Here is a 12,627-nt window from a genome sequence, read left to right on the forward strand (position 1 = left end):
TGAAATCTGAACACTTTGTGGATATTCGGATCCCACCTTAAATTTTAGGTCCACGTCTCATATAGCCTCAGTCAGTGGCGTACGCAGATTTTCATCGAAGGGAGATTCAAGCACTAAATTTTATTTCCTTTTAGGACACGCGTGACTTTTGGATATATATGTATCAATATCAATACTGTATAGTTAATATTCATATTTTCATAATATCTTGCTCAAGGAGATTTAAACCTCAATCCCTCTTGCGCACTCCACTGGCCTTAGTGTTAAACAAGGGCGCTAAACTTCAACGAAAAACAACTCGGAACAAAGACATTCCTTGGAATTCGTTCGTTTTACAGGAACGAAACTATGGAGCGTGTTCCTTCCTTACACAGCAAAATTCAAAAGGGAGGGAACAAAATTTAGAGAAGTTTCTGGCTTCTTCTAACAATTCTTACCTGAATGCAACCAACAATACATATATGTTATGCGGGCTTACATGACAGGGTAGCTTTTCGTTATTTATTTCTTTACTTTCAGATACAGTACTTTGCATAAATCTTATCCTCCCCGTGCGAAGAACGGGAAATTCCAGTAAATAAATAAATATGGCATTCCGTGAGCGATATATATCAATATTTTCCATTTTGTAATGATGTTTCTTCGGCATTTTCTCATTAAATGCGGGAAATTTACTAATATGTTTTTCCCTGAAATGTGGAGTTAAATACACTATGTGTGTAGTGTGTGTAGCGTGTTTTTCATGCCAAATTAATATTTTGTTAAATGTGGGAACGTAAAATTGAGGTTACACCGTATTCTAATATCACTAGCCTCTATTTTAGCCACAAGCTGTCGCACTCATACTGTATATGTAAATTTTCACCAGTAAAGGGACCATCTTCACTTTGTATTAACGTCCGGTTTCTCTATCATACTAGATAGCATTTGATCATATTAGCGTACTATTATAATGACAGCTGTTATTGTCTATTCTGTAAAAGCGGCGACGGCTCTTGAGGGAAGTCACCAGTTAAAAATTAAATTCTATTCCTAAAAACTAAGGGGAGAAAGTTGACCCATTTTATCAAATCTTGTAATCAATTTTCTGAGTCTGTACGTAGCTTTCTTTGCTTAGTTTGGAAAAATAACATTTATTTATTTATCACCGATAAGTCTTCCATGGAGAGCAGCCACTCTGGAAAATATTCCATTTTATTGTTGTTTGTTTATGATTTCGGTTTAAATTGTCCTTTGCAGGCTGAATTGTAAAATTGTTAAATGTAAATACTTATCAATTAGTTTACATTTAGTCTTGAGGTGGCGTTTATTTTCTGTACGAATGCTGACTAGATTTCTGGCTGAATCCGAAGTTACGAGGAACGTTCAATTTATAATCAGATTTTTTTTCAGGTGTTGCTGTGCGCAGTTTGGCGTTCATGTCGCATCCTGTAATAGGATAGTCCTGACACTTTTCTGCAACAACGGGCAGTTGAGGAGATAGAGACTCAGAGAGCGGCAATGGATGATAGCAACAAACCTGGCAGTGTGGAGCTGGCGGCTCCAGTGGAGCAGCGCTGCGTCAGCAACTTCCTCCTGAAGGGAGGCTTGAAACCTGATTAAGGGCGCAATATGGCGAAGACTCTCTCTCAGTCGCAAGTGTATGGGTGGTATTCAAAATTCAAGACAGGAAGATAATTCGTTCTCAACGTGGCCCGTGATCCACGCCGAGCTACTGCAGTAAACGAAACCAACTTCGTAAAATGGAGCAGCTCATTTTGAGTAATCGATATATCAGTGTGAGATATTTGAGTGTGAAAACAAATATTGTAATGGGAAGTATTAAAACAATCATCCACGAACACCTGCAGTTCCGTAATATCACAGCCAGATGGGTCCCAGAAATGCTGACGTTGAGCCGAAGCAGTGTAGGGAAAATGTCTCGTCACAGCATCTGCAGCGCTTTCAAAGAGAGAAGGCGAGAGCTTCCTTGCAAAGATAATCACCTGCGTTGAGAGCTGGGTGCATCATTACACTTCGGAGTCAAAGCTCTGCAGAATGGAGTGGAGGCCTTCAGACTCACAGCAGCTGAAAAATTCAAGGCACAAGCGCCCGCTGGTAAAGTGATGATGACGGTATTCTGGGTCAAAGACGGGGTGATGTGCACTAGTTTCCTGGCACGCGGGGTCACAATCAACACAGCGTACTACAGCAACCTTCTCCGGACTAAAGTCAAAGAGGCTTTGAGAAGAAAACGGCTACAGACGAAGGATGGCGTCATCATCCTGCATGACAATGTGCTTCCTCATATTACCACGACAACGTCAAAGCTATCGAAACTTAGTCAGGAGATTTTAGACCATCCCCCGTATAGCCCTGACCTGTCACCTTACGATTTCTATCTTTTTGGAGAGGACACTTGAGAAAACAAAAATTCCATACTGACGACAAAGTCAAAACATGTGTACTGAAATGACTGAAAGATCGTCCCAAATAAGTTTATGTCGCAGAGAGATACGGGTATTCCACACGATTGGAACAAGTGTGGATGTACATGGAGAGTACCTTGTAAAAGAACAGTAATTTATTAGCACGTTGCACGTGTTTTAAAAAAAGAGGGAAAGAAATTTCGTTTGTAACTTGAACATCTCTCGTAGTTAGGAGGAGGAATTTAAATGAAAGTTTAACCTTAATATAATAATAATAATAATAATAATAATAATAATAATAATAATAATAATAATAATAATAATAATAATAATAATAATTGTTCGAGTACCGATCAACCACAGGTTGTATGTTAAATTCGATCAATGGATTTAGAATAATAGCTTTTAAAGTTTTACTTAGGGTAGGAGGTTAACTGCATGCCAGCTAAAAACATTTCCTAATCAGAGTTAAACAGTATTTAGAAAAAGAATGAAAGAGAAAGTAAACAAACTGTCAATTATCATGTAATTAGTGTGTCAGCTCTAGAGCCATTACTTAAGGTATGGATAATGAAAAGAAGCAAATTCTTACCTGTTCAAAGCCAAGTTTTGCTTGCTCTCGGTACAGTATTTTTATCTCTTGCTTCAAAGCCTTTATTTTCTCCGCATTGGCCACTTTTTCTGCTTCATATTCTTGATAACTAGCTTTACGTTGGCCCTCTGGAAAATAAAGAAAAAACTAAGCCTATATAAGGTAAAGCAAGAAAGGCAAAACGAACAATTAAGGAAAGGATCACTACAAATGTAAATAAAGTATTTAATCTCAGCAAGTTTCTGGGGAGCATCAGGCTCAGTGGTACAGCGCTTACCTCTAGTACGTAGGGTCTCTAGTTGGATTCCTAGTTAAGTAAGTCCATCCGTGGAAGTATTACATAGCAACGCACAACGTTCCAAACAGCCGCACTATACCACCAGCACACAGTAGAGTATTTTGCAGGCTACCGAGGTTACCGGCGGAAGCTCTTCAGAATTAAAAGGAGAAAGTTAATATAAGGTAGGATAGAAAAGACGAACGTTTAAAAAAAATCACAAACTCGTTAATCTTTCACCAAAAAATCTATTGGAACATTCGAGTTTGTATTGAAATAACATTTTACAAAATCAAGTGTCGGAAACAGCATCTGGGATGTAGTGTTCGTTATCACTTATGCATTTCTGAAGAAGTTCTTCGAAGTTGGCATCCACTCTTTCCAGCATAGCTCTGTTGATTTGGGCGACTTCCACGCGAATACCTTCCTTTAATTCTTCTAATGTACGGGGTTTATGCTTGTGTCCTCAAATCTGGGAATAAAGCGACCACCAAGAGTGCGAGGAACGGCCATTGATGCTCTAGCTGTGTGGGCTGTTGCTCCATCGTGTTGAAACCACACATCGAATGGGAATGAGTTTTCGTCGTAAATCCGGTAAGAACAACTTGTTGATTATATCGATATAACGCTCCGAGTTCACAGTAACAGTATTTCCATTATCATCGTCGAAAAGTAAGGACTGACGACAGCAGTTTTGCCTATACCACCAAATTGTCGCATTAGAGGGATGCACAGCAACCTTTCGTGTAATTCTTTGAGATTTCTAGAAGTTTAACAACAGTCGTATTGAGTCACAATGCCATTGACATGAAAATGAGCTTCATCACTCATTAAGAAAAGGAAATTGTAATTTTGTTCAGAAATCGCTTCTATCTCATGTGCGCAGTTCAGTCTCTATGCGCAATCCCCAGCCTTCAGCTATTGCACAACGGTCAAGTTGCATGGATGGAAATTCAGGTTTAAATGCAAAACACGCCTGATCGAACGAATACAGAGGCCAAGTTCAGATGGATGCCTCCAAGAGGATCGATGAGCACTGCATAGCACGCTTTGTCTCTCAACATTTGCAGGAGTACGTGCCATTCATGCCTCTGGTATTTTTTGTCCATTACTGTACGTCGTGTACGAAGTGGTTTAGACCAAGTGGAAGCAGCTTGGTTTCTGTTGATACTGAAATGGGGGAAGGGGAGGACTCACCTAAACTGCCATGATGGACTCGTTATTCTTGACGAAACTGTTATAGGCAAAATCACGGTGTTCTATTGTCTACGGCTCCAAGAAAAGAAAAGAAAATTACAGAAACCAAAATAAAATAACAGACAAAAAATACTAAGACTTCACAAGCCTTATGACACCCTTTGCATATCTGACATTCCATCTAGTGGAGAGTTTTAGCCATTTCAAAAATGTCTGTCCTCTCTGTCTCATCCTATATAACACGTGTAATTTACGTTAATAAGTTTATCTTTCAATGATACAAGTTCCTTTAATTTTTTCGTTATGCAAGGTTGGATTAGAATTTAGCGTCCCTTTCAGTATATGAGATATGGACGTACAGATTAACGTGCGAGATATGGACGAGTCACATGATCTTCCACCGGGAATCGAACTCGGCCCAATACATACCTTATTTCTGTATAGTACAATCTTTATATATTATTTTATAGCTATCAATATTTATCTTCTCGATATTGTCTCATATTCGTCACACGGATAGTATACATTATTGGGATATTATTCAACACCGTGCTCGTGGGTTTTCTCGGGGTTCTCCCGTTTCCTCCCACTTTCTTCATTCCACCATTTCACTCATCTCTCATCATCACCGTCTCCTTTAGCCTAACCGGCATAACCATGGGACGTAAAACTTAAGATTTCATTTCATTTTTTTCGGATATTATTCACTATTCAGATATTACCCGTCATCGAAATATTTCTATTACTATATTATTCCTCGTCAGGATATATCCGTCATCTTAATATTATTTGTTACTCGGATAATCCGTTTCTTCAAACACGAATACTCGATATTTTGTTATGCGGATTTCACTTATCGCACAGAGTAGAAAGTGTGGCCCACACTGTGGAGCTGTTACTTTTTCTTGTTCTTCTTGGTGGAGCTGCATTTTTAAAGCGCAGTAGTGCACATCCTTAGGAAAGGTGAGAGCAGTTCCTTTATATAGTGCGAGGTGTGATAAAAAAATACGGTGAATAACTTTATTAGAAACAAAGAAATAAACTTACATGGAATTTGATTTAGTCTCTTTCTAAGTACTGTCCTTGGCTAGCAAGGCACTCATCCCAACGTTGAATCCATAACCGAAAGCATTTCTGGAAGGCTTCTTTTGGAAGGGTGTTTAGTTGTTCTGTCAGGGTTGGAAGGACAATGTTAGAATGGTGTCAAAACCAGGGACGTCATTTCGGACTTCGCTTGAGGGGGGGGAGGGGGCAAGAACTCCACCAACGTAAGAATTTCACGTTTTGTACTAATATATTAGTAGACAATCGATTAAAGTATATGTATTCCTCAAAATCTTGGGGAGGGGGACAACTGACCCCTCCTGCCGCCCCCTAAATGACGCCCCTGGTCAAAACGTTCTCCTTTATGGACGGTTTTAGTTTTTCGGAAGAACCAGAAGTCGCTATATCTGGAGAGCATAGCGAATGTGGACAGACTGGAACATTTTTTCGGACAAAAACTCGCGGATCAAAAGCAAGGTGTAGCACGGCCCGTTTTCGTGGTGAAGAAGGAAGCCATTTTGCCTATTTAATCGGCGGTTAAAGTGTACGGACCCATACGAGATATTTAGTTCTTCGGAAAAGCTCTCGAATAGTCGTTCGCCTGTTTGAACGATTGTTGCTCGTTTTCAACCGACTCCTTCCCGCTTTTAAATCGCTCATGCCACTTGTAAACAGTCTTCAATACCACCACTTCATCGCCATACACTGATTTTGACATTTCGTGAGCTTCTTTAGCACTGTTTTACAGCTTAGAATAAAACTTAATGTTTGTGCCCGACAGACACTCTTAACACGTCCTCATACTTCTGTCTCTGGAAGCCAACTGAACTAACATGTCACAACCGTGTTCGTACGTTTCCTTAAGAAAATTTCCCTCGATTGACACACAATTTTCCCTCTTGTTATAAAATTTTCCCTAGTTTGTTGAGTGTCCAATTCCTATGACAGAAGTTATGTGATAAGATTAATTTCACTAAATCAAAGGGAGTGCCAACCGCATTTGTGTTATTGATTTGTTAGTTGCTTCTACTTTTTATTTTTTTCCTTTTTTTAAACAAAAAATACATACAGTCACTAATGGGTACAAATTATGCTACTTTGAACACACTCACACACACACACACAGTCACAAACTATGCCTACTTTATCGGTTCATTTATGAAGAACAAAGAAAAATTTAAACATTTATATTGATCAAACAGTCTGCACGAGAATTTCCCTAGATTTTTACGTTTTATAGAAAAAAATCCCTTTTTCCCCTTTTCGCTAAATTTACTTACGAAATTTCCCTACATTAGGGAAATTTCGCTGAAACTACGAACACTGGCTTACAATTCGTTCAAACTCGACACTGACTATACCAAAGGTTTAGGTTACCGGGCTTACTAGCTGAAATGGATAGAGCATCGATATTTGGCATTGTGCAACTACATTCATCGTGCTTTTTGATCACACTTAGCAAGTTTTGATATTTTTTTTAATCTTCCGAACGGCTGGACAGACGGACGAGAGAGTAAATAATATAAAGATTCTTTTGTAATCAAAACTTCTTAATGAATGAAGACTTGCTAAACCGGTGTTAACTAAGGGAAATGAACGACGGCTATAACTGGATCATATGCTTAGAAGAAGAGGATAAATAGAAGATAATGACTAAGTATTTTAAAAATTTGTTTGTTTAAAATTTCTTCATAATTGTGAGTAATTAGAACACTAAACCTGTCATACAGCTGGTTGAGGTACGAGTAACAAGAATAGAGTACCATTAATTGCAGGTGTACAACTCGTGTTACTTGTATTCCTAATCAATGCAGAGATAGCAAGGAAATTTACTTTCAGGTCAAGCACATGGAAAGAAAAATATTTATACTAAACAAAAGTGGAATGTATTCATTGAAAATAATAATAAATGTTTTACTGAAGTGTAGTATTCACTGAGATAGAACTATGATGGGTAGAAAACGAACATCTAGTGGAAGAAGATTAGTAACGGAACCCTTTGAAACACAAACATGGAAGAAATTGGAATATCACAATTGGGTAGAAAAGGTGAGTAAACCAAACCAAGATTTTAAGAAAACGTAGAGAACAAATACATACTTTTAAAGGGGAAAAAAGGTACCGGTATGCTTTCATTAGTGAGTGCTTTTGATAAATAACCAATGTTGCTAAATCTTCATCAATTGTAAACTTTATTCTTCAGGCAACCAATGCTTAACATCACACGGAAACTGTCAACATTCGAAATGAGACAGAAGTAAGTTATATCTTTGAATCGTGATAAGTACGCTAAGGAAGAAACACAAAGTGATTTATAATCTTAAATTGCAACAACAAATATTTCTATCACGGGAAGAAGATTGAAAATTGCTTTCTACACTGATATATGAATGCCAGTAGTTACGTTTGTTTCCTGAATTATATTTCGATTTTCTTTGAAATTTTAATGATGTATGTATTTTTATTGATTTCTTCTTTAAGTTTAGCTAAAATGTCCCTTGGAACAACTTCAAAAGGATTCCTTTTTCTTTTCTTTTTGAGTTCAAAGTCACATGATTATGCATCGAAGAGACGTTGATAATGAGGTGGATAAAAATAATAGAATGAAGAAAGTTGGAGAACCTGGAGGAAACCTACAAACCTCACTTGGCAGGAGATGGGATCGAACCAGCCACCCCATGCACTAGCGGATCCGGAAGTCATTTAGAGAGGGGAGGATTGCGTCCTGGGCGATTAATGTAGGCTTAAAATACGGAGTTTTACATCGAATTAGAATAAAACAGTGTAATTTTATATATAGGCCTATAAAAAGACAGTCTTTGGGGACCGTCCTCCCCTAAATCCGCTAGTGACTACATGTGAATGCTCTATCACTAAAGCTACCATCGCTCAAAAAGAAGTTTCCATTATACACATACATTTCTATTTGACACGTTTCAATACATTTCTATTTGCATTTTTCATATTAACTTGAGAATAGGGATGCGCACGAGACAAGATTTGAGGCTTTCTCGTCTCGAAAATTTGCTGTAAAAGTGATGTCTCGACTAGAAAAATGTATTTTTCTCTATTGGAAGAGCCCTGTCTCGACTCGTCTCGTGCGCATTCCTACTTGAGAATGCTGAGTCCACGGGAGTCAATGCCACTGGGGACATGTCCCCAAAATATTTGTCTCATCACTACACTCATGTGATCCCAGTTTTCATTCTTGATATCTGAGCATTTGAAATTAAGGAATAAACAGCTTACTTTGTTGTACGGAATAATTTGTTTAACCCTTTAGCTGTGAGAATTTGTAACAAGAAAGATAGTTAAACTAAAACTTACTGTTCCTTGGTATAACTGAGTAAAATTTACTATTATGTCTGGTTATAAAAAATGGTTCTGCAAACTCGAAATATTTAACAACCGGTTCTAGCGAACCGGTCAGAACCGGATGAATAGCACCACTGCTTGCAACCGACTTTTTAATTTATTTTATCCCGGTTAAGACTACACTGTGTTGGGTACAGAATATTTCAATATAGATTAGTAATTCTCAACTTATTTCATATCACGACCCCTTTTTATTACACCTTCTTGCCAGTAACTCTCAGAAGTTCTTACTTGGTTGTAATAAGCTTTCTAGGTAGATTTTAAAATCTATTTACTGTGGAGATTTCACACTGTCTATCGATATACATAGTGAAATAAAAGTCCTCAGCATCCTTGAGTGTTGAGAAAGGGTTGAGGGCAAGGACGTACGCAGGGGGTGGGTCCTGGGGGTCCGGACCACCCCCGAAATTCCAACTTTTGTGTAAATTTAGCCTAATTTTAGGGACAAGTTTAGGAATTTCAATATAAAATATCCTGATATTGAGTTTGGACCCCTCCCGAAATAAATTCCTGCGTACGCTACTAGTTGAGGGAGGATGATGAAACTTGAAAGTGGTCTGATACATCAGATGGTGCAATGGCAAGTATCATTGTGGCCATCTTTGATTGCAATTCGAAATTTCAAATGCAAAGGGAGCCATTTTACATGTTCTAAGGCTAGAATTTTACCAGAAATACTGTTGTGCGGTTATTTAGCCCTAAGACAAGTCATTTTGGGGTTACTGTTTCTGAACGTTTCCTAGTTATGCCCTTAGGAGCTAAACTCACGTTTCGAGGAGGAGGGTGAGATTTCAGTTGCAAAATTTGATTACTATTTCAGAACACTGATGCTAATAAAATTATTTTAAAATAATAAATTTTCGAAAAGTAATATTTGAAGCACACTTCACGTTGTGTTAACTTTAGAATATTTTTTGCAAGCCTATGTAATTGATTGCTTTTTTTCAAGTCAATAATTTATTGAAAAAAAAAGTAATATTTGGGGCATTCAGAGCACAATGAATCCAAGTCCATTTTCAATAAGGTTCAGTTTTACTCAGGAAATGAAATATATTTCAAAACGTAATATCTTCGCAGTCAAGAGTCCGAAATAAATGAAACTAAATCCACGTGAAAGGGCGTGGGATAGTTTCATATGACTACCACTAGACAGGGGCGTCAGTGGGGCCAAGAGGGCAGTCTACCATGAATCTCAGATTTTGGGGACAGTAAGGCAGTTTTAGAAATCTTTTTATAAGCAAAGTCCAACAGAACAAGTTTAGGGTCCTTACACCGAATAAATACGGATGAAATATATGTAGATGATCAAAACTGGAAAATTGCGTAGGCCTAATTTCCAGAATTTTAAGTAGACCCGAAACTCAAAAGTAGTGAAACCTTTGAAATCCGAGGCCAAAAAATATACAAGAGAGCAATTTAGGCCTATAGTTCCTTACGGTCAATAGATATGGTGATCAAAGTCCGTATTTGTTCGCTATAAGGACTTTAATTTTTTTTCTGTGGACTTTGCTCGGGAAATCTGCATTACGCTCTCATCATTTGAAATTCAGGATATTCAAACGGACGCCCCTCTCCGGCGGCAATCATATAAAACTCTAGATTGCACCTTGTCACGTAGTTTTTCTTTCTTTCATTTCGGATTCTTTCGTTCTCTAAAGTATGCATGTATGGAAACTGAGAACTAACATGTACTGTGTCAACGAATGCCTGCGATACTTCAGAAGCACAATTTAGCAAAGAACCCGTTGTTTTCAGAATACAACACAAAAACTTGTTTCCATGATAATTCTTTTATTTATTTTTTAATATCAGTTCTATAAGTAGTCTAACCTTCGACTACGACACTTTCTCGCAAGTTAACTGATAAGCATTTACACAATACAAGAGACGTTAAAAACAAGGGGAAAAACGAGGCAAAATAAATTGTAGATCACCACATTGACGTGCTAAGCCACAAGAAATCAAAACATTCACATGGGAAGAAAATAGTCTTTTGAATGAGAAACACTCAGGACCGTAGCCAGCCTGATTTCTTAGCGGGCAGAAGTGAATACTGAGGGGCCAATGATTAAGATAAGACATGACACAACACCATAAAATTGCATACTTACTTATTATTTACAGAATATGTAACAACTATAGTTTCTTTTATACATAATATCCTGTATTGACAATATTACAGTACACAAATCAAGATTAAGAACATTGATCATTAATATAGCCTACAAAGATTAAAAAAAAAAAAAAAAAAAAAAAAAAAAACTACGATGCAATACAATTGAGGTGCTTGGGGCAATATAGTGTTATGGTAAACGTATATGAGGAACGTCACGTCATTGTACGTCGCATTTACACTAACAAAATCTAATTAACTGAATGTTAGAGTGAGCACATGTCCCATTAATCAGGATTGTTCCATTTGTAGAAAACAAAATATTATAAACAGAATATTTTGACATAGACTTTTTTGTCACAACAAAACACTTCAATTAACTTTTATTGTATAATGGCATCATTATATATTCATTAAAATTGATTTATGTTTCTATCTAAATAAACAAAAAACTATTTTCCTTCACATTCTCATTTTGTAGAAGGCTAACTTGTTTGTTTGGTTGTTAAAATTTAGCATCTTTTTTTCCAGTACCGAGGCTATAAAAAACGCGAAGCTTGCAGTTTGAAGTGAAACGAACCACCACATTGCTCTTGATTTCGAGAATTCCACGGGTATCAAACCCCGAGATCACATTCAAACACGCGCGTGCTATTCACTAGACCAGCGGTAAGGGCTATTTTGTAGTACACATTTTTTACGTGTGCTATTTTTATTAATTTTTCGTAAGCCTTAACTGCAGGTTTTTGTTTGTATTAACTCCTAAGAATAATGAGATAAAAATACTGAGACCAAAGCATTTGCATTTATTAATAGAAAAAACTTAAAAGAGAATATTATTATATATGTATAATCGGACGTATTTTTTTGTTTCGTTTCGTTTTTGTGTGCTTAATACGAGATCTTTGCGAGGTACTTTGTTTCATATTAATTAAAATTGAAGTATTTATTTTTTAAACATTAAAACAAAATTATATTACAGCAACTTTAGATTATATCAATACAAAATAGAAGTATATGTTTTATTGAACGTTTGTATTCAATTTTCTACCTTTTAAAATAAGAGAGACATTACAGTTTATTTATATTCACAATTAACGTTCTGGACTACGATATCGTACTGTTGTTTGGAAGTGCACCTTGTATTCTTGGATGCTTGTAGTGGTTGCAATAACATGGCATAGTTTCAAATTCTTGAAATGGGTAAAGGCAGTTGAAGATGTTTGGTGCATCTAGCAAAGAAACATACACATAAATGGGTAATATTCGCAGTTGAATTTAATTTGGTAATTATAATAGCAAGAATTTCACTGGTTTTGTGTCAGTTTGAAAATTCTCTTCAACGTGTTTTTTAGAGGGGGCAAAAATAGTTAAGAGGGGGCTGTGCCCCTCTAGCCCTTCCCTGGCTACGGACCTGGAAGCAATTTTTGACCATTTTCTTTTTCTTGCAGATTTTTTTATAAAAATAAAATAAAAATAAACATATGTTTAAAACAAGTTTAAAAAAATACACGTGTTTAAAACAAAATGTTTAAAATGCATATAAAATTGTTTAAATTGTTTAAAACAAGTTTTGATCATTTGTTTTAAACATTTTGTTTTAAACAAAACAACCCTATTA

The 12,627-nt window shown here is 36.8% G+C and overlaps 1 protein-coding gene across 1 annotated transcript in view; it reads right to left on the reverse strand.

Annotated features, from left to right (window-relative positions):
• The window catches only part of CCDC151 (Coiled-coil domain containing protein 151), a 58,951-nt gene that overhangs the window by 43,891 nt on the left and 2,433 nt on the right, over positions 1-12,627 (reverse strand). Inside the window, exon 2 of the mRNA XM_081764248.1 lies at positions 3,001-3,128. Within this exon, the coding sequence (XP_081620374.1) occupies positions 3,001-3,128 (128 nt within the window). The remainder of the gene's footprint in view (positions 1-3,000; positions 3,129-12,627) is intronic.

The sequence above is a fragment of the Thermobia domestica genome, chromosome 7, assembly GCF_964235325.1.
Source record: "Thermobia domestica chromosome 7, izTheDome1.hap1.1, whole genome shotgun sequence".
In the NCBI taxonomy this organism is placed as follows: domain Eukaryota; kingdom Metazoa; phylum Arthropoda; class Insecta; order Zygentoma; family Lepismatidae; genus Thermobia; species Thermobia domestica.